We start from the raw sequence: 20,010 nt of genomic DNA on the forward strand, positions 1-20,010 counted from the left end.
CCATTTTCAGTCAACAGTCTCTCAGTAATAAACCAAGGGCGAATGCCCGGATGGCAGCTAGCTAACTGTCAAAACTGACAGAATGAGCCGTCTCACTGCAGAGGTGCCGCCTGGGTCCATCTATCTTTGCCGCAGCGAGAGATTTGAAGCTCCTCGGTCGGTCTGGGAACTTGTTGGGAGCCCCAGCAGCAGGTCCCGAGCACCACCACCCTGATACAGCTAACCAGCAGCCGCTCGTAACCACCGCGGACACAAACATGACGTCAGTGACATGGAGGGAGAAGTCCCGACTCAATGAACAAACTTACTGTCCAGTAAATCATCCAGTTCTTTATCGTGTCCAGCGGACGACTCTCCCGATCCCGACGCCATGATGTTTCCTCCTCGAGCACCTCAGCGGTAGCAGCTGCTCGTCGCTGGAAACGAACGTCATGTATGTCGCGAAGAGTTACGTCATGGCGTCATATTAGGACGTCACAGCGCTGCTTTTTATGGAGTTCATAGCGAATAATTTTCCCTTTAAATAGGAGTATGTACCGGTTGGTGTCCATGAAGCGAATATTTAAGGCAACATGTGATAAAACATTTTGGTTCTTATTCACCAACAGTGATAAGAAAATGCAGCGCTCGCTCACTGTTCACGTTCAATGGGGGTTGTAAACCTACCTGGTGCCAAATGTTTGGATTTTTGTTCTTAATATTTCTTGTAATGGATGTCAAAGTAATTTTATTTACTCCAACTTATATTGTAGACCCATGTAAGCATGATTTATAGAACGTCTATTTGTTTTTGTTTAAAATTGAAAGTAGAGTAGATAATATTTTCATTTCATGATTTTAATTCGGACATTCTTTATTTGACAACCCTGGGACTGGTCTGGATAGTTGTGTCCCCCCAGAGGTAATCTTGTCTGGTCTGGTTTGAATACGTTCCTGAGTGCCTGCGTCACTGTGTCTGTATTTAGGTCCTCGTCCCTTGTCAGGACAAAATGTACTCCATGTTCTTACAGTACTGACAATGAAGATGATGTGAAATACAAGCGTAGCATTTCAGAGGCAATTTACTCAACCTGCTAATACACTGACCACAGGTACCTTTCGTGCAGGCACCGGCACACTAAAACTTTATTTTCTTTTTTTTTTGTACAGCTATTTTATATGTAACTAATATAAATCAGATAATAACTTCATCTCACGTAATATTCGTTTCCTATTATACTAGACTGTTACAATTGCCAACAACTTCCATTGAAATTTAGCTCCATCTGGTGGTAACAGTATAAACTACATTCATCCAGCTGCTGCTGAGGAGTTTGAATTGGAGGTTCACCCTCGTTGCTCTCGTCAGTTTCTCTTTCATTCATTCCTTCAGTTAATGAAGCTTCCCATGGGTCAGCTGCAGGGTCATCAGGGACGTCTCCCCGTCACCCCCTGCGGCTGTTAGCTGTTCTTCCCCAGCTCCTGTCCTTCCTCCTCAGCCAGAGCCAAAAGCCCCCTTTCTCGGCCTCCTCTGCCAGATCTTTTATAGCCCTCCCTACCATTATAGTGTCGCTAAAAGGAGTATGGCTGACAACCCAGCGTAGCCTCGGCAGCCAACCTCCCCTGGGTAGGTGGTGGATTTCCAGCCAGCCTCCCGGCACTCAGCGGCCAGCTCAGAGTACCTGGGCTTCTTCCGATGGCACTGTCAGCTCGACGAGGCGCAGCACCCTTGCCTTGGTGAGCCACACCACAGTCAGGGCGGAGAGGGGCAGTTGTGATCTCAGGGGGGAACCAGCTAGATAACCATAATAGCTAGAACTACATAATAGATAGAACTACATAATAGAAAGATAGAACTACATAATAGATGGATAGAACTACATAATAGATGGATAGAACTACATAATAGATGGATAGAACTACATAATAGATGGATAGAACTACATAATAGCTGGAACTACATAATAGAAAGAGAACTACATAATAGAAATATAGAACTACATAATAGATAGAACTACATGATAGATAGATAGAACTACATAATACATGGATAGAACTACATAATAGATAGAACGACATAATAGATGGATAGATAGAACTACATAATGGATAGATAGAACTACATAATGGATAGATAGAACTACATAATAGATAGATAGAACTACATAATAGATAGATAGATAGAACTACATAATAGCTAGATAGAACTACATAATAGATAGATATAGAACTACATAATAGCTAGATAGAACTACATAATAGATAGATATAGAACTACATAATAGCTAGATAGAACTACATAATAGATAGATATAGAACTACATAATAGATAGATAGAACTACATAATAGACAGAACTACATAAAATATTCCCATAAACGAACCAAAACTTGAGAACAGGTTATCTTGGAGAGATGGATGGAGAAATGAAGGCTGGATGGATGAAGAGTGTGCCTCATGATGAATTCATTCTGATTGGGTGTACTTACCTGTCTCAAGCTTCATAGTTACTCAGTAGTACTCAGTAGTACTCAGTAGTACTAGTACAAGGCAGGCAGGTGCCGTGAGGTTGAACGAGGCTCTCCTCTGCTGTTCTGGTTGTCCAGGGTTGTCTGGTTGCTCAGGGAGGAAGCGGCCTCGTCTGCTACGACAAGCGTCTCCCTCCTCTGTTACATGGAAGGTGAGGCTGATGTTGGTGTGACTCGCCGTCTGTGGAGGCTCATCGTTTTATACGTGGTCAGATTTAACTCCTGGGGTTAGATCTCCTGGAAAAGACCAACAGAAACATAGCAAAGATGTTTTATCATCTAATTTGCAGCCTCCTTGGCTGTCTGCGACCAAACCTGCTGTAAATGCATCCGACTTGCTTTGGAATTGTGAAATAAAGAGGGTTCACTGCAACTTTTGCTGTGTGACTGGCAGGCGTTGGTCAGTCAGAGGAGACATGGTCACATTTCCAAGCCATTGTTGTGGCATCAGACTCACATCAACTTCACATTCTGAGCCTGTTTGACAAGAGTGCAAGCTGTAGCGCCCAGTAGAAAAACTCTCATCTGCTTGCACATTCGAAATTCAAAACACCATAAAACAGTCAGGCGTCCAGGACTTCCAGGGAATCGTCGTACATCTGGTACGTCAGTAAATCTACTGTCTACTGCGGTTGCAGGTTTGCTGATCACAAAGAGTTTCTGGATCCCTGATCCTCCGTCTGGATCAAGGAGACCTGGATCACACCAGACCACCTGGGGACATGGTGACCAGACATTTCTGGACAGTTTAGCTGCTGTTAGCTCTCAGTCTCTGTTAGCTTCAAGCTAAGTAGACGTGGCTGGTTCTTCCTGCATTCTGGAGTCACTAAGAAGTGATGCAGGAGGGAGAAACACCTGAGTGAGATGAAGACTCCTGTTAAGGTCTGAGATTAACACCAGCTGAAGGTCGTGGTTGCAAGGAAGACTCTGACTGGTCATTTCTGATCACCTGACCTGACACTCACTGAGCCATTTACAAACTGGGGAGAAACATTCCAAGGACATATCAATGCATGAATCAACTGACTAACCAGCTGCTAGCATGTATTCTTGAGTCAAGCTTCAGGCGAGATGAACTGAGTGCTTTTATTCTGAAAATGAGCCGACAGTTCTGGTTGATCAATTGATAATTACTTTCAATCAGATGATCATGACAGGAAACTGAAGATCAATAAACGTCATTGTTAATGTTCTGGAGCCTTCAGCTGAGCAACAGGTCACATGACTCACTGTTTCTTAGACAACAGAATCAATCAGCTGATGAAGGTTCATCAAAGCTGTCATGAATTCATCATCATGTCCACTTTCCTCGAGGGGATGACACCAGGATCAGAGATGCCGTTGGTCACCATCTTCCAGTTGAGGTCCAGAAGCTTGTAGAACCTACAAGAACAAACGTTCCGTGTAGGTGACACCACGCGACAACGAGCTCCACTTGAGGATACGTTCACCAGCATGTTGCTCGTATCCAGGACTGGCGGCACCGGGTTGATGTGATGTCTCCAGGTAGAAAGTCATCAGGTTTAGAAAATGAAGAAAAGAAGCGAAATTAAATCTGTCACTTCCTGTCTGTCACTTCCTGTCAGCAGCTTGTTGTATAAATCAATACCAAATCAATAACATCAATCAGTCCACACTCTTGCTAATAGCACAACGCTAGCAGCTAGCCACTGGGGGCTAACCCTACAGCGTTACCCATAATCCATCAGGCATGTCGTGTGCAGATGCAAGCATTGAGCCCGGCTTCACGCTGTCAAGGGAGGGCGTGGCTTCCTCACCCCCCAGCGTGTCTGTAATAAGAATCCTGAAGCTGTGATTGGTGAGTTTAGGTGGGCTGCAGGGGGATGCAGCCGACACCCACGCCGCCTTCATGGCACGCCATGGGGGCCATGAACGTCCAGCGGCTGGTGTCTGGATTGTACATCTCCACAGAACAGAGGTTGGACTGTCCGTCGTAGCCCCCAACGGCGTACAGGCGGCCTGATGTGGCCACCAGCGACACTCTGCTGCGTCGTGTGTTCATGGCCACCAGGTGGCTCCACTGCCCCGATGCAGAGTTGAACACCTCGGCGCCGCTGAGGAAACCTGAGCCGTCGTATCCGCCAGCCACATACATATGACTGCCCAGAGCCGCCGCACCGTGACGACAACGCTTGTTCATCATCGCCGCTGCTGCATGCCATCGGTTGGTGTGGTGGTTGTAGTACTCGACCTGTAGGACAAACAATGATGACATCACTACTGACGAACATCAGTTAAAAACGAACAATTGACCAATCTGACCAGCTTCTCTGATCCCACTGACCGTGTTAAAGATCTGTAACCCGTCATGGCCGCCAGACACAAAGATGCGCCCATCAAACACTGTCACGCCAGCGGCACTGCGACTGGCGCTCATCTCCGTCACAACTGCCCACCTGCAGGTTCACAAGTTGTTCAGTGTCTGATGCTCACCTGTCCATCTCTCTCTCTCACCTGTCCATCTCTCTCTCTCTCTCTCACCTGTCCATCTCTCTCTCTCACCTGTCCAACTCTCTTTCACCTGTCCATATCTCTCTCTCTCTCACCTGTCCATATCTCTCTCACCTGTCCATCTCTCTCTCTCACCTGTCCAACTCTCTTTCACCTGTCCATATCTCTCTCTCTCACCTGTCCATATCTCTCTCTCACCTGTCCATCTCTCTCTCACTTGTCCATCTCTCTCTCTCTCACCTGTCCATATCTCTCTCTCACCTGTCCATCTCTCTCTCTCACCTGTACATCTCTCTCTCTCACTTGTCTATCTCTCTCTCTCACTTGTCCATCTCTCTCTCTCACTTGTCCATCTCTCTCTCTCTCACTTGTCCATCTCTCTCTCTCACCTGTCCATCTCTCTCTCTCTCACCTGTCCATCTCTCTCTCTCTCTCTCTCACTTGTCCATCTCTCTCTCTCACCTGTCCATCTCTCTCTCTCTCACCTGTCCATCTCTCTCTCTCTCTCTCTCACCTGTCCATCTCTCTCTCTCTCTCTCACCTGTCCATCTCTCTCTCTCTCTCTCACCTGTCCATCTCTCTCTCTCACCTGTCCATCTCTCTCTCTCACCTGTCCATCTCTCTCTCTCACCTGTCCATCTCTCTCTCTCACTTGTCCATCTCTCTCTCTCACCTGTACATCTCTCTCTCACTTGTCTATCTCTCTCTCTCACTTGTCCATCTCTCTCTCTCACTTGTCCATCTCTCTCTCTCTCACTTGTCCATCTCTCTCTCTCACCTGTCCATCTCTCTCTCTCTCACCTGTCCATCTCTCTCTCTCTCTCTCTCACCTGTCCATCTCTCTCTCTCTCTCTCACCTGTCCATCTCTCTCTCTCTCTCTCTCACCTGTCCATCTCTCTCTCTCACCTGTCCATCTCTCTCTCTCACCTGTCCATCTCTCTCTCTCACCTGTCCATCTCTCTCTCTCACTTGTCCATCTCTCTCTCTCACCTTTCCATCTCTCTCTCTCACCTGTCCATCTCTCTCTCTCACCTGTCCATCTCTCTCTCTCTCACCTGTCCATCTCTCTCTCTCTCACCTGTCCATCTCTCTCTCTCACCTGTCCATCTCTCTCTCTCACCTGTCCATCTCTCTCTCTCTCACCTGTCCATCTCTCTCTCTCTCTCTCTCACCTGTCCATCTCTCTCTCTCACCTGTCCATCTCTCTCTCTCACCTGTCCATCTCTCTCTCTCACCTGTCCATTTCTCTCTCACCTGTCCATCTCTCTCTCTCTCACCTGTCCATCTCTCTCTCTCTCTCTCACCTGTCCATCTCTCTCTCTCACCTGTCCATTTCTCTCTCACCTGTCCATCTCTCTCTCTCTCACCTGTCCATCTCTCTCTCTCTCTCTCACCTGTCCATCTCTCTCTCTCTCTCTCACCTGTCCATCTCTCTCTCTCACCTGTCCATCTCTCTCTCTCACCTGTTCATCTCTCTCTCTCACCTGTTCATCTCTCTCTCTCTCACCTGTCCATCTCTCTCTCTCACCTGTCCATCTCTCTCTCACACCTGTCCATCTCTCTCTCTCACCTGTCCATCTCTCTCTCTCTCACCTGTCCATCTCTCTCTCTCTCACCTGTCCATCTCTCTCTCTCTCACCTGTCCATCTCTCTCTCTCTTACCTGTCCATCTCTCTCTCTCACCTGTCCATCTCTCTCTCTCACCTGTCCATCTCTCTCACTCACCTGTCTGTGTCAGGGGAGTATCGCTCCACTGAGTTCAGTGATGATTTCCCATCGTAGCCGCCACACACATAGATGTGTCCATCTATCACCACTGTTCCCATGGCACTGAGGATGACAACACCGTCATTCTGTCAGCATATTGATCCCAGCACTCTTTCACATATAGACGGTATACTGACCTGCGCTGGCTGTTCATGCTGGACACTCGTGTCCAGCTGTCTGTCTCCGGGTTGTAAACCTCCACAGTACTGAGCCGTGACTGACCGTCATATCCTCCAATGGCGTACAGCAGCCCGTTAATGACAGCCACGCCCACTCTGCTCCGAGCTGTCCTCATTGGCTGGCAGCGCTCCCAGAAGTTCCCAATTGGATCAAACACTTCGACCACATTTAATGAGTCACCTGGAGAAGGAAACCTGGCATCAGCTGAGGACCAGACGGCCATGCATGCATTTATCACTTCTAGGCTGGACCACTGCAACTCTCTCCTGTCAGGATGTCCTAAATACTCCCTAAAGAGTCTCCAGCTGGTCCAGAACGCTGCAGCCAGGGTTTTGACGGGAGTTTAGAAGAGAGAACACATCTCTCCACTTTAGCTTCTCTCCTTCCTGTAGGATCTAGAATCCACTTCAAAGTCCTTCTGCTGACTCATCAGGCTCTCAATGATGAAGCTCCATCATATTTGAAAGAGCTCATTAGTCCCTCCTGTCCCACCAGAGCACTCCGCTCCCAGAATGCAGGTCTCTTAGTGACTCCCAGTATCAATAAAACAGACTGGGAGGTAGAGCCTTTAGTTACCGGGCTCCTCTACTGTGGAACCAGCATCTCTCCATGGGTCAGAGAGGCAGACACTCTAACTACGTTTAAGTCCAGGCTTAAGACTTTCCTTTATGACAGAGCCTTCAGTCAGGACTGGTTCAGGTAGCTCTGAACCATTGATAGCTATGCTGCTACAGGCTGAGACTGCTGGGGGACACATCAGGTTACATGGAGCCCTTCCCTCCTCTCCTCTCCTCTCCTCTCCTGTCCTGTCCCCCATCAAGCTGGCTTGCTCTCCCTGCCTCCCCTCCCATGAACCAGTCTACCATCCAGTCCCCCATCAAGCTGGCTTGCTCTCCCTGCCTCCCCTCCCATGAACCAGTCTACCATCCAGTCCCCCATCAAGCTGGCTTGCTCTCCCTGCCTCCCCTTCCATGAACCAGTCTACCATCCAGTCCCCCATCAAGCTGGCTTGCTCTCCCTGCCTCCCCTCCCATGAACCAGTCTACCATCCAGTCCCCCATCAAGCTGGCTTGCTCTCCCTGCCTCCCCTTCCATGAACCAGTCTACCATCCAGTCCCCCATCAAGCTGGCTTGCTCTCCCTGCCTCCCCTACCATGAACCAGTCTACCATCCAGTCCCCCATCAAGCTGGCTTGCTCTCCCTGCCTCCCCTTCCATGAACCAGTCTACCATCCAGTCCCCCATCAAGCTGGCTCGCTCTCCCTGCCTCCCCTCCCATGAACCAGTCTACCATCCAGTCCCCCATCAAGCTGGCTTGCTCTCCCTGCCTCCCCTTCCATGAACCAGTCTACCATCCAGTCCCCCATCAAGCTGGCTTGCTCTCCCTGCCTCCCCTACCATGAACCAGTCTACCATCCAGTCCCCCATCAAGCTGGCTCGCTCTCCCTGCCTCCCCTCCCATGAACCAGTCTACCATCCAGTCCTCCATCAAGCTGGCTTGCTCTCCCTGCCTCCCCTTCCAGAAGCTTCCTTCTTCAACTGTTATTAACATTTCCATGTTTCCTCCATTCTGTGTTATAAACTCTTTTCTTGTCTGTACCAACATCTCCTGCACGTCTGTCCCTCCTGGTGAGGGATCCTCCTCCCCTCCTCACCCTGAGGTTTCTCCCATTTTTCCCTGTTCAAGGTTTTCTATGGAGTTTCTCCTCAGTCGATGTGAGGCTCTGAGGGCAGAGGATGTTGTTATGATGCCATGAAGCCTGGAGACAAACTGGTGGGGAAAACAGGCTACAAAGAAAACTGCCTTGCCTCGTGTAGTCGCACCTCTCCAGGTCTCTGAAAACAGGGTCGTTACTCCCTTGCTTTTATTTTTCAGTGGACAAAACCCCCCACCCCCAGCTCCACTCTCAACGTGCGGCTCCACCCCCATCGCCACATTGCGAAGTTGTGAAATTCTTAGGTGAGAAGCAGTTTGATGCGGCGTCATGTCCATCAGCACTGAGTCGGAGACGGAGAACAAACCTGTGCTGCTTAGGGCCAAACTCCATTTGGGAAATTTAATTTCATTAACAATTAAAAAAAAAAAAAACACTTCAGGTCTCAAACAAGGCTACATGATGATGTCACAACACCACAACATATCCGAGACGAGGCGACGGTTGCCTAGACGCGATGGTGATGGAGCCGACGTGTCGACACAGCAGTGAGAGCTGCTGCTTCTCCCAGCAGAAGGTTGGACCCTGGTGGAACAGAACCTGTTAGATGGACCTGAGATCACATCAGGTTCTCTGAGCGGCTCGTCCTCGTGCTCAGGTACCATCACAGATCCCATACTTGTGCTTCTTAGTCTGTGAAGGCAGACAGGGAGACGGAGCCACAAGCAGGTACCTGAGCTGTTGAGACCGCCCACAGCGTAGATGAGCCCTGTGATGGATGTGCAGCACCTCTGTCTGGTCTTGAATGCAGGCAGGTGAGGCCGCCGCTCCAACATCAGGTGGAAGTCTTTGGCTTCGTCCACCAGGTCTCTGACGGCACACAAGGTCAAACTGTTAAGCCTCTGAGGACGCAGTCACGTGACTCATCACTTCCCTGTATCACCTGTCTCACCTGCATTTGTGACAGCAGCGAACGAGTTCATCCTGTTGGACTCGGTCAGACAGGAACTGAGGTCGACACAGAGGAAGTCGGATCTTGGACAGCAGCTCAGGTAGCAGAGCCTCACGGTGGTCACGGTCATGATAAACCCAGGTGAGAACCGCCTCGAACACCTGAGCACAATACACGCCGTCACCTTGGTCCACACACTCCTTCACATACAGCACCTGCCTGGTGCCAGAAAGGGGTTCTGGATTCTGGGTTCTGAACGTGTCTCCGGGTCTCGCCTCACCTGCTCCTCAGCCTTCACGTTGAGCTCGTCGCAGCCGACCAGCTCCAGAACCTCCTCCGTCCGCAGGCCCAGGAACTCGTCCGACAAGGACACGTCCACAAAGTGCTGGTGCAGGAAGCTGTTGGCCGAGTCGTACAGCGTCGTGCACATCATGGTCTCGGCGAACTGGCGGACGCCCAGACAGTTCTTAGGGTGCAACCTGAACATCAAGGACACACGCTGGGGTTTCATCTTCACCCTCCTTAACCACCCCCTTAAAAAAGGTTTTCTGAATCTGAATTCACCGCAGGTGGACTGAGCATGTGCGGCGGCGTGTTGCTCACCTCTCCTGCAGGAAGGAACAGCAGGCGTCTTTCACATTCTGCAGCTGCAGGAAGCTCGAACCAATCAGGAGAGACTGAACATTCTGCTGGTCGATGGCAACGTGGCCACTGTACGCAAAGTTGATGAGAGCCTCCAGAGCGCTGCAGAGAAAAGGACGGGAAAGACTGGTACCACAACCGACTGGCCTGTAGACACACGTAAGACAGGTGGGCGGGTTCTAGTTACCTGGGGTCCATCCCTTGCATCAGGATCTCATCCTGTTTACACTCCACCATGTCATTGGTGAACATGGCGTGGAAGTACGGGATGGAGGCCGCCAGAACGATCCGGTGAGCGCTGAACTTGTGATCGCCGACCTGCAGACAAAGGAGGAGGGAGATGCATGAACGGCGATCAGAGCAGCGCCGTCTCCAGGTATCAGCCACTCAGATGTGATCAGTCCTGGTTCGCCGCGGTCAGCGGGGACGACATTTGTCACGTTTTCGTTTCATAAATTATCAATTACATGAGGAAACGACTGACGGACCCTTGAGCGGTCGGCATGTTGGCGAGTTGAAGGAGATTCAATGTGAGGTTGGAACAAACAGGAAACTGTTGAGACAGTCAGCATCATGACCGCCGTCTGACATCTACAGGAACGTCTGGAGAAGTCGTCCACACACGTGACCGCGGTGGTGGTGCCAGGGCGATGCCATCAGCTCGGCAGTGGAAGTTCAGACATAACAACTGATACAACTTGCTCAGAGGCCAATGACCGGCTGAAACCAGGTCGACTGTTGCTGACGTCTTAAACTCCTGGTTATTAGGGGTTTTGCTTCCTCCTATCGCTACATCTCACGTCACAACGTCAAGTTTCTCACGAGGCGGAACAGAGCTCCACTTGTTGCAATAAACTGAACGTTCAGCGGGTCAGAGGTCACCGGAATCTTGACTGAATCTGTTGCGGCTGATCAAATGTGACGTCATGTTCCTGCCAGAACCGGCTGGAAGCTTCCGGTAATAATCCGCTATTAGCAAGCAGTTCGCTTCATTGGTGTAATAATCCGCTCTGAGCTAAGTTAGCATGTTGTTAGCTCCCTCAGCCGGGCTCCCTCTGCTAGCTTCTTGCTAGCCAGCTACCTTTTAGCCTCAGTTTTACCTTGAGCGTGACATCACAGAGTTTCCCCTGACGTCGGATCTCCTCCATGACGACATAGCCGCGTGCAGGTAGATCGTGCACCGAGAAATGAACTAAATCCTCGAGCTCTTCGCAGAGAACGTCTCCCATCGTCGGCGGCAGCAGCGGCGGAGCGGCGCGGTCTGAGCCCCGCGAGCCGCCGTACACCTGCGAGCTGACGTCACTTTGCCAGCAGGAAACACCGACATTTCCGGTAGCCGTCTTCAGAATAAAAGGGGCTGACCGTCATCATGTACAGTTAACGCTTCCATTCAACGACAGGGAAACCAATTCCTCTTTGTTTTCCCTGTCGAGATCTTGTTCGTTCATGAGATTTTAGGGATTCAAATGCATTTTTCATTCAGTCTAACATGACAACATAACATGACGAGTGTTCATCAATAACTTTACCTGTTTCAGTTTTTGGAGGATATGAAAAGATCCATCAAGAATTTCCTCCTCAAAACAATGACTGTGAATTTGTTTGTCTTGTGTTGTCATTCTGATGTTTCTTGTGTGTGAAATATTCAGCAACTCGATGAAACCACAGTTAAGAAGAGATTCGGTCGTATTTACCAGACAGGACAAGAATATTTCTATGCATAAAGACTCAAAAGTCCTGCTGGAACAGCAAACAGCAGAACTTTAGGACATAATTTATTTCAATAACTGAGTCATAAATTAAAATAAATCCATGCTGAAGAACTCTGGAACCCTTTTAATGGTTCTGAGGCGCCCCGTTCATCCCAGATGAGTGGAACATGAACGTGGGATCACGACTGCCACTAAGACCTTTGAATCAAAGGCAAGAGGACGGAAACTTGGTGATCAATCAGAATTACTTTTTTTTATCTTTTTTATGAAAAACAGAGAAACAAAAGCAAATGTGTAAAAAAAAACAGAAACAAAAGGAATTTTTTTCAAATATTTTGGTGTTTGACTTAAAGAACCTGAACACATCGTCTGCAGCTACGGTCTCCATGACGATGGCTTCAGAGGTCAGACGGCTGTAACATCTGGACCACAGCTGCTTTTCATCGTTCATCCAAGAGTCAAACGCCACGAGATGCTGCAACTGCTCGACATGTGACGTTCTTTATCAATCATTTTTCTCAATCGACCAAGTCATCAAACACAGTTCGGTCACGCCACTGGAATTCCTCCTGTTCTCTCAGGTTTGTGTCCAGTCGACACGCCGGTGCAGGAGTAAACATGCCAACTGTCTCTACACGCGTGACCCTGCATCCCACTTCCTGCACATCATCACATCTCTCCTGTTCGCTGAAGGAGACGCGTTCCTCCGATACTTCGACATGTCCGTCTGTGAAGAGTTCAAAGGGGGTTGAGCTTTGACCTTCTGACCTTTGAGAGAGAATGTCAACGCATCTTGATAGATGTATGACCTCATCATCTAAATATGGCATTTTATGTTAATTCGTGTTGGTTGAGGCATCGGCATGTTCAGCTCACAAGGCAGAACCAAGGTGACACGGCGTTCATTCCTCACTTACTTCCCTTTTCTCCGTCTGCCATCTTAGTTGATGATGTCAGATTCCGAGCAATCGGGAACTTTGGTCCACTTCAAAGGTCCTTGATGTGTCACTGCCGCTGTTAATCTTGACGAATTAGAAGCTGACATGTGACCAACACAGGCGGCGTTTTACTGATCAATGATGGATTGAGTTAACGATCGATAATGAAAACGTGGCTGATGGTCGACTAAACGGTAGTCAATCAATCTTCTACCGCCGAGCTGTAATTGGTCACAGGATGAAAAGGTCAGGCTCTCTTATTGGTCGCAGCCTTTAGTTTCCCAGCAGAAATGCACGCCACCACGATGGCCTGATCACTGGTCATGTGGGCGGGCGGTGAGCTTGGGAGACTAATGGACAAATGCTTTGTGCTCCTGCGTGGCGTGGCGTGGCGTGGCGTGGCGTGGCGTGGCGTGGCGTGGCACCGGACCGCGAGGAGACACAGAGACTGAATGTTCAGACTGCAGGTTGTCTCCTGACCTGAGATGCAGCAGGTCAGAGGTTAACGACGCCTGCACTCGTTAACGGCAGGACGTCGCCAGCTGAGTGGAGGGGCGGAGCAGAACGATGGAAAGCAGCTGACTGGTCCTTCACATCCTGCACGCACGTAAACTGAGGAACTGAATGTCTCTCCGTCCCACAAACGGACATTGGAACGTGTCTACGCCGACAAGTCGCTGCTCTCGAAGCGTTCCTGGTCGTACACCTCTGCTGACACTTTGCGACCTCCGAACCAGCGCTGGTCGAGCGCCTGGATGGCCCGGTTCATCTCTGCGGCCTCCGAGAACTCCACGAAGATCTTTACAATCACGTCTGCATCGTCTTCCTCGCCCTGCCGCTCCTGATAGATGATGACACGCTTCACCTTGCCAAACTTCCCACACTCCTCCGTCACCTCGCCCTCCAGGTCATCATCGATGTCATCAGGGCCAACCATGTTCCTCAGGACCATGACGGTGGACTGATGGGGGACACAAGCGCACAAGTTCATGTCAACCCAGAGACCCAGTCCATCCCCCTGCTTCCCGTCTCATGTGACCTCTGCAACGAGTCACCAGTGATGAGCCGTGGTGTGGGCATGGTAGTGTGGCGTGTCATGTCGTGCCCCCCCCCTACCTCCCGCTTGCGCAGCAGCTTCCTCATCACCATGTGCCGGGCGCTGCTGCCGCTGATGCTCATGTGCTCCTGCTCACTGAGCGGCTCCATGGCGCCGTCCTGTTGAGCTTCCTGCTGACACTCCTCCTCCTCTTCCTTCCTCTTCACCTCACCACCAAACAAGGTTACTGATGCTGGGGGCGTGGCCAGCACTGGGTTCACCAGACCCACCTGTGGCAGGCCAGGTCGTGCCGGGGTCACGCCTGAAACAGAGAGGAAGCAGCAAGGACTGGACCGTCAAACGGGCAGCAGCGGTGCAGCAGTGGGGAGGTAAGCCCAGCCTGAGAACCAGTCCAGAGACTGGGTACACTGGTTTGAGAGGACTGCACCGCCCTGCTCAGGAGGCAGGTGGAGCTCAAGCTTTAACGCCATCCGCTGGGGTACAACAGCAGCCATAAACGAGCGCACCTGGACTGTCAGCCGCCATGTTCTTCCTCTACCGCCAACACTCACAAATGTGCAGAAACAGACAGAAATAAAGGTTTGAAGAAGATGAACATGACCCCCTCAACACACACACACACACACACACACACACACACACACACAAGCCTCACTGGCCAATAGGAATGAGGAGCTATTTGTAAAGAGAGGGGCGAGAAAAAGTCCTCTTCCCATGGTTGGGCAGCAAAGGGGGAGGGGCTAAGAGGCAGCTGTCAATTAGAATGTGGAGGCGATAGAGGGAGGGAAGGAGAGAGAGAGAGAGAAGACAATAACAAGAGAAAATCTATTAGTCGACAGTTCTGGTGAAGAATGACCAACACAACTACTTCCTGTCTGGTTGACCTGCTGAGGATTTGACCTCTGAACACGTCAACACGGCTCAGAAGCTGAAAGCTGCAGGTAAAAAGAAAACTGGCGGCTGAAGTCCCGCTGCCGCCTGGAGCCACGCGGCACCAAGACACCGAATTACTGAGCAACATCTTATTTTTTTAAAGTCTGTTCAAAAAGACCAATATGATGTGAAACATCTGACGGCGAGTGGATGAAAACGCTCCGTGATTGATTGTTGCCACATGGCAAGTAACAGCCAGTGTGGGCGGGGCTTGGAGGACGACCCACTTGTTAAAATTTGATTAGGCTGCAGCTGGCAGGAGAGCTCTGATGCGACTGGACGTGAACACTCATGGGGTGGGGTTTAAGTGTGGGGGCGGGGCTGTCAGTGTTCCCACCTGTGATGACACCTGGAGCTTGAGCAGCCATGACAGCTTGAGGAAGTCCTCCGAGCTGCTGAGAGAGCAGTGCCGGCCCGGCCAGAGCCCCGAGCACCGACGCTCCAACCGCCTCCTGAACGCAACACAGAAGTGTATCAACTACTGCTGTCAGTATATTAAGTACAGCTGTTCAAACTGGGGGACCAGGTCCAGGTCCAGGTCCAGGTCCAAACAAACATTAGTCCTTGTTCTCGCTGTCTGAGGAGGAGGTGGGGCTTCAGGAGGTACCTGAGCGGAGATCTTGGCTGTGGCAGCGGCAGCAGCAACAGCGGCGGCAGCAGGGAGGCCTCCAGGGGCTGTCGGTGTGAGAAGGGGCATGGGCGGAGTCACTGCCTTCCCCACCCGCAGGTACTGACCTCCGAGGTCAAACAGGTTCATGGAGGCGACAGCGTCCTGAGCAGACTGGGGCTTTTCGTACTCTGGTAACCAACAACACCAAAACATCACATCGCCATCTGATCGTCACCCCCCAAGTGGCCGCGGCGCCCCTCGCGCATCGCTCTACTTACCGATGAAGCCATAGCTTTTGTGGCGTCCTGTGGTCGGCTCTCGGGCTAGCATGCAGGACTTGATCTTGCCGAAGGCCTCAAAGACACTCTTGATGTCGTCATCAGAGAGGTCAGGGTGCACAGACGCCACATAGATCCTGTTGAAGGCACGAGCTTCTTCCGCCAGCTGGTCAATGATTGGCTGAGCCTGTCCGATGTTACTGGGCCTGCCCACCTGGAAGATGAGGAGGAGGGATTCTCAGCAAAGCCGCTGCCAAAGGAGTTACTGGCTAATCTACCCTCGTCTTCAGCCGCGGCGCTGTTGGAAAGGTTCCAGGGATGAACATCAGGATCTTCTGGCCATCAGGTGAGTTTGGCGAGGTCGTCCATCAGGACTCACCTTGATGTTTCTGCCCCCGAGGACCACGGAGTTCATCTGCTCCAGAGCCAGCTGAGCCGCCTCCGGCATCTCGTATTCCACGAAGGCGAAACCCTGCAGGCACAAACACACGGACGCTGTCAGGACTTTGAGGCTTCAGGTTCCAAACCAGAGGTTTGGTCTCCTGACGGCCGGCGGGAGGCTCGCAGCCTCAACGTCACCTCTAAAAATGCACTTTCACTTTGCATGACGGCGTTTTTAAACTGTTGGGTTCATCGTCGGGGCTTCGCTCGGTGAAGCCCTGGTTTAAAAGTGCCACATGAAAGAGGTCGTTACCGTGGTTACAGCAATGATGTGCCTGTGTTCCCATCAACACCACATGACAGCATGACCTCTGACCTTGTGTTTCATGGTGACCGAGTCCCAGGACATGTCGATGCTTTTGATTGGTCCAAAGGGGATGAAGGCCTGTCTGATGGTGTCCTCGCCAAGCTCGTAGTAGATGGAGCCGACGTAAACGCGGCACATGATGGCGAGAGCACGCTGGCGTTGAGCCGCCACCTGAACAGGAGGAAAGACATAACATACCTGCTCTGAAAGGGAGAGGTCCTCTTAATGACATCACAGTGACATCATCAGACCGCACACAGTTACCCGGAGACGTACACCAACACTGTGAGGGCCTGGTAGAACTTCAGGTTATAGAACCTGGATTCTGATTTGGGCCTGACGGCGTTTATGGCGTTAACTCGAATGAACGCAGCAGCATTGAGGAAGAGAAGAGGCTGGTTATTATTCTTTGTTCCTCGCTAGCAGCTCGGCGGCCGCGGCCCGTACCTGTACACGTCCTTGCCGCTATCGTCGCTGTGCTGAAGCCAACAAAGTACGTGAAGCAAAGATTCGTCGATGAACATGACAGTGGGAGGTCAAAGGTGAATCAAGAACCAGGTGAGTGTCAGTGATGGTTCACCTGTCCAAGCCAATCAGGGCTGAGAAACGTACCGACTGCAGAGGGGACAGAGCGTCTCCCAGGCCCATGGACAGAGACGCCATCTAAAACGGAGACAGACAGCGGGTTTATGACATGGACGACACGTAGTGACATCAGTGATGTTGGCGTGAATGACGGGGGGGGGGGGGGGGTACCTGAACTTGGGGAGCTCTCACCTGCAGGCTGGTGATCTGCTGCTGCTGAGCCAGCGTCTGTTTCACCAGGACGCTCTTGATGCTCTGCTCCATGGCGTATTTCTTTGCCTGTAGGAAGCAGCCAATCACAGCAGTTCAGACAGCAGACAGTCTGCTGGCACGCCATGAGAGCACTTCCTGCTGCCTGGAGTGAGCCGTTACCTTCTGCAGCGCCTCCTGCTGGTTGAGTGTGAGCGGCGGCAGGCCCAGCTTGGTGGTGGTGCTCGGTCCGTTCTCCATGATGAGAGCCGGGCCTCCCTGTTGGTGCCGCCCACAGGTGAGCAACACAACACACCATCAGCTAACGCGTCCTAAGATCGCCTGGATTCATCGACAGGAAGTTCACTGTCCCTCGGGCAGCGAGCGACTGGTCGCTCTGTTCTTTGGAGGACGACTGATCTCTCTCATGAACTCTTCACTGAAACTTTAATAATAACAGAAAGGAACTGGACTTGATCATAAACATCCACCCTACGACCGAGGTCAGAACCGGGGGGCTGTCCCAATTCCCCACGCCCCAGGGAGAACGCTTGCTTACACACACACTTTGGAGGCGTTTTGTCACATGACAGGAACATGTGACTGGCGTGTGTCAAGTGGCCACTGGCGACCTGATGTCCAGCCTCATCAAGTGTAGTGAGTGGCTGCAATAAATCCAACCAATGGGCAGGAACGAAGTGGTAAAGTGGAACGTCATCAACGCTGTTGACCTACACGGACGCGTCAGTCGTGCTGCCAACGTGGTGACACCTCAGGACGTTACAGTACCACTAATGACAACAGTGACACACATCATCATACATGTATACATACATATATGATTGTACACACATTTATATAGATGTGTGTGTGTGCAGCCGATGTGAAATGAAAAAACTTCATGGCTGCGTCCGAACTGCCAGGTACCAACCTACGTCCTCCTGCTACGTCCTCCTGCTACAACCTAAACAGGAGGCACCATTCAGACACCCTCGACGATTGGTGGTGAAGCACGACCTCTGCTGGCAGAGCACAGATACCGCAATTAGGTAGACGGCACCAACGAAAGCCCCACCTGCTGGCCTGACTGTGGTACTGCACTCCACTCTGAGCACCTTTCCCTCGTTCTCTATTATTAAGCACATGAACGCACCTTTAGTCAACAACAACTATAAATGTTGGTGTTCATCAGAATGGGAGACTGTTGGTGGCGCTAACTTGGCTTGCGGGTCCACAAGTTTTTAGGGGACGAAGAAGAAGTCCGCGGTGCATTGTGGGCCATGGGTTGCTCCGTAGGATGCACCTGAACCGACCTACAATGTGGGCGTGTTTAGGCTGGAATTTCGGTTGAAGTAGGTCGCTACTCGCGCCAGTTGTGGTCTGGGACAGCCTCCGACCTGCCCTGAGACCTACCATCAGACCTGCTTGGCCATTCGGACGCAGCGCAGGTCTTCTTTCAATCAACTTCACGCGATGCACAGTGGCAGTGACACCTCTCCCTCCGTAAGTACAGGTGAAGGGCAATTCAAACCCTTGCACTTTAGTTGGAAGAACGCATTGCCGCGCATGCGCACTGACGCTGCTCACATGGACGCGCACGGCGTGCGTGCGTGATGGGACAGCCCCGTCGTCCACTCGAAGCTTGAAGGTGCAGTCACTGAGCATGCTCAGTGACAGTCACACTACCGCGTCACTCTTCTCTCTCATTTTTGAGTTTCCAAGGCAACAAAGACCTCTGCTCCTTCGTCAAAAAAACAATTGATCTTTAATGTTTTTACAGTTTACAACACGTCCAGGGGTCAATGACGTCACGACGTTAGGTTCCGCACGGTTCTGGTGTCTGACCGTAAACATCAGCTGGATCTCGTGGCCTGATCGCAACCCGGTCTTCCTCAGCATCATCCTGCACCTGCTCAGGTGTCAGAACCAGCTGGCTCCGCCCCAGACAACAGAACCGCAAGGAGCGTCTGTTAGCTTAGCTCAGCTAACCAACCGGTGATTGAGTTCACGTTTAACAAGGATCCGTTTATTGACTACAAGCTCCGTGAGTCCGCTCCTTCCAGTTAGCATTAGCCTAGCACCTCCAGACCGAGCGGCCTCTGACGGGATCGCTTGCAGGTTCTTACCGCGGAAACCGCCGCCGCCATTCAGCTGCGCTCGTGCCGTCTGAGCTCGGTTCTGCTAAGAGTGTTCGGTCCAATCCGTCGGATTCTGCTGTTTGCTTTCTCCAAGAACTGCGACCAGCTGCGATTCCTCATACGTCACTTCCGCTGTCCAGACTTTCTCAATAAAACCTTACAAACTCGCTGCGTCTTCGTCATGATTGGCAGGAGAGACCCGGGACAGTTGGACCAGATGTCTGCCTGATGTCAGTCTGAAACCAGCTTCTGAAACGGTTCATCCAGAGTTCAAGAACAGTTGACTGGAGTATAAAAGAGGAGTTTCTGAACCGCACAGTGATTTATGATGGCGTGCTGTGCTGGTCACTGGGCCTGCTGCACCTGCAGCCACTGGAGGAAACCACGGCAGATGTCAGGACAGAAACATCTTTTACATTTAAGGTGGTTTGTTTGATTCACCACATCAAATCATGCACTCAGTAACGCGAACAGGAAACATTCCACCTTAAAAACTCCCGCCGCTGCAGAGCAGCAGCCTGACAGTGAATGATGGCAGCAAAGGGAAGCTTCTCCAGTGTTGGCGATGGTAAAGGAACCCGCCGCCCACTCAACAGCGGCACGGTTACAACACTGATGAGCCACCTGCTGATCCACCTGCCACTCAAA

At 51.1% G+C, this 20,010-nt stretch overlaps 3 protein-coding genes across 7 annotated transcripts in view; all 3 read right to left on the reverse strand.

Moving 5' to 3' along the window:
• pex19 (peroxisomal biogenesis factor 19) overlaps positions 1-448 on the reverse strand; it is an 8,890-nt gene extending 8,442 nt beyond the window's left edge. Inside the window, exon 1 of the mRNA XM_086204668.1 lies at positions 309-448. Coding sequence (XP_086060794.1) covers positions 309-372 — 64 coding nt within the window. The 5' untranslated portion in view covers positions 373-448. The remainder of the gene's footprint in view (positions 1-308) is intronic.
• Positions 449-3,362: 2,914 nt separating this feature from the next.
• On the reverse strand, positions 3,363-11,471 carry klhl18 (kelch-like family member 18). 2 transcript variants are annotated; one of them, XM_086204648.1, is made up of 10 exons: positions 10,663-11,121; positions 10,362-10,492; positions 10,136-10,276; positions 9,813-10,011; positions 9,533-9,693; positions 9,314-9,450; positions 6,884-7,106; positions 6,705-6,809; positions 4,812-4,923; positions 3,363-4,718 (listed from the first exon to the last, which is right to left on the reverse strand). In XM_086204648.1, exons 1-10 carry the CDS (start codon positions 10,747-10,749, stop codon positions 4,332-4,334), a joined length of 1,683 nt encoding a protein of 560 aa, XP_086060774.1. In that variant the 5' UTR covers positions 10,750-11,121; the 3' UTR covers positions 3,363-4,331. The 2 variants fall into 2 exon arrangements, with proteins under 2 accessions (XP_086060774.1, XP_086060772.1); XM_086204646.1 differs by lacking the exon at positions 10,663-11,121 and adding an exon at positions 11,275-11,471 and having other exon boundaries at positions 3,368-4,718.
• Positions 11,472-11,881: 410 nt separating this feature from the next.
• Positions 11,882-19,978, reverse strand: puf60a (poly-U binding splicing factor a). Of its 4 annotated transcripts, none has more exons than XM_086204653.1 (11): positions 19,351-19,978; positions 17,408-17,503; positions 17,228-17,314; positions 17,063-17,113; positions 16,460-16,621; positions 16,082-16,174; positions 15,703-15,916; positions 15,422-15,612; positions 15,152-15,266; positions 13,941-14,182; positions 11,882-13,785 (listed from the first exon to the last, which is right to left on the reverse strand). In XM_086204653.1, the coding sequence occupies exons 1-11, from the start codon at positions 19,369-19,371 to the stop codon at positions 13,486-13,488; spliced, it is 1,572 nt and encodes a 523-aa protein (XP_086060779.1). In that variant the 5' UTR covers positions 19,372-19,978; the 3' UTR covers positions 11,882-13,485. The 4 variants fall into 4 exon arrangements, with proteins under 4 accessions (XP_086060779.1, XP_086060781.1, XP_086060780.1 ...); XM_086204655.1 differs by having other exon boundaries at positions 17,408-17,669; XM_086204654.1 differs by having other exon boundaries at positions 17,408-17,669; positions 18,638-19,978.
• Positions 19,979-20,010: the final 32 nt, after the last annotated feature.

Source organism: Aulostomus chinensis, chromosome 5, assembly GCF_037954235.1.
Source record: "Aulostomus chinensis isolate RoL2024-O1b breed Wild chromosome 5, RoL_Achi_v1.0, whole genome shotgun sequence".
NCBI classification, from domain to species: Eukaryota; Metazoa; Chordata; class Actinopteri; order Syngnathiformes; family Aulostomidae; genus Aulostomus; species Aulostomus chinensis.

Bases quoted from the DNA above. Each gene is read 5' to 3' on its own strand.
- klhl18 (XM_086204646.1), bottom strand. From the start codon at position 11,403: ATGGGAGACGTTCTCTGCGAAGAGCTCGAGGATTTAGTTCATTTCTCG. The intron at 10,277-10,361 runs GTAACTAGAACC...TTTTCTCTGCAG, and splicing joins ATGCAAGGGATGGACCCCAG to CGCTCTGGAGGCTCTCATCA. The intron at 7,107-9,313 runs GTACCTGCTTGT...TTCCTTCTCCAG, and splicing joins GGGCGGTCTCAACAGCTCAG to GTGACTCATTAAATGTGGTC.
- puf60a (XM_086204653.1), bottom strand. From the start codon at position 19,371: ATGGCGGCGGCGGTTTCCGCG. The intron at 16,175-16,459 runs GTCAGAGGTCAT...TTGTGCCTGCAG, and splicing joins CGGTCACCATGAAACACAAG to GGTTTCGCCTTCGTGGAATA. The intron at 15,917-16,081 runs GTGAGTCCTGAT...CTCATCTTCCAG, and splicing joins TCGGGGGCAGAAACATCAAG to GTGGGCAGGCCCAGTAACAT.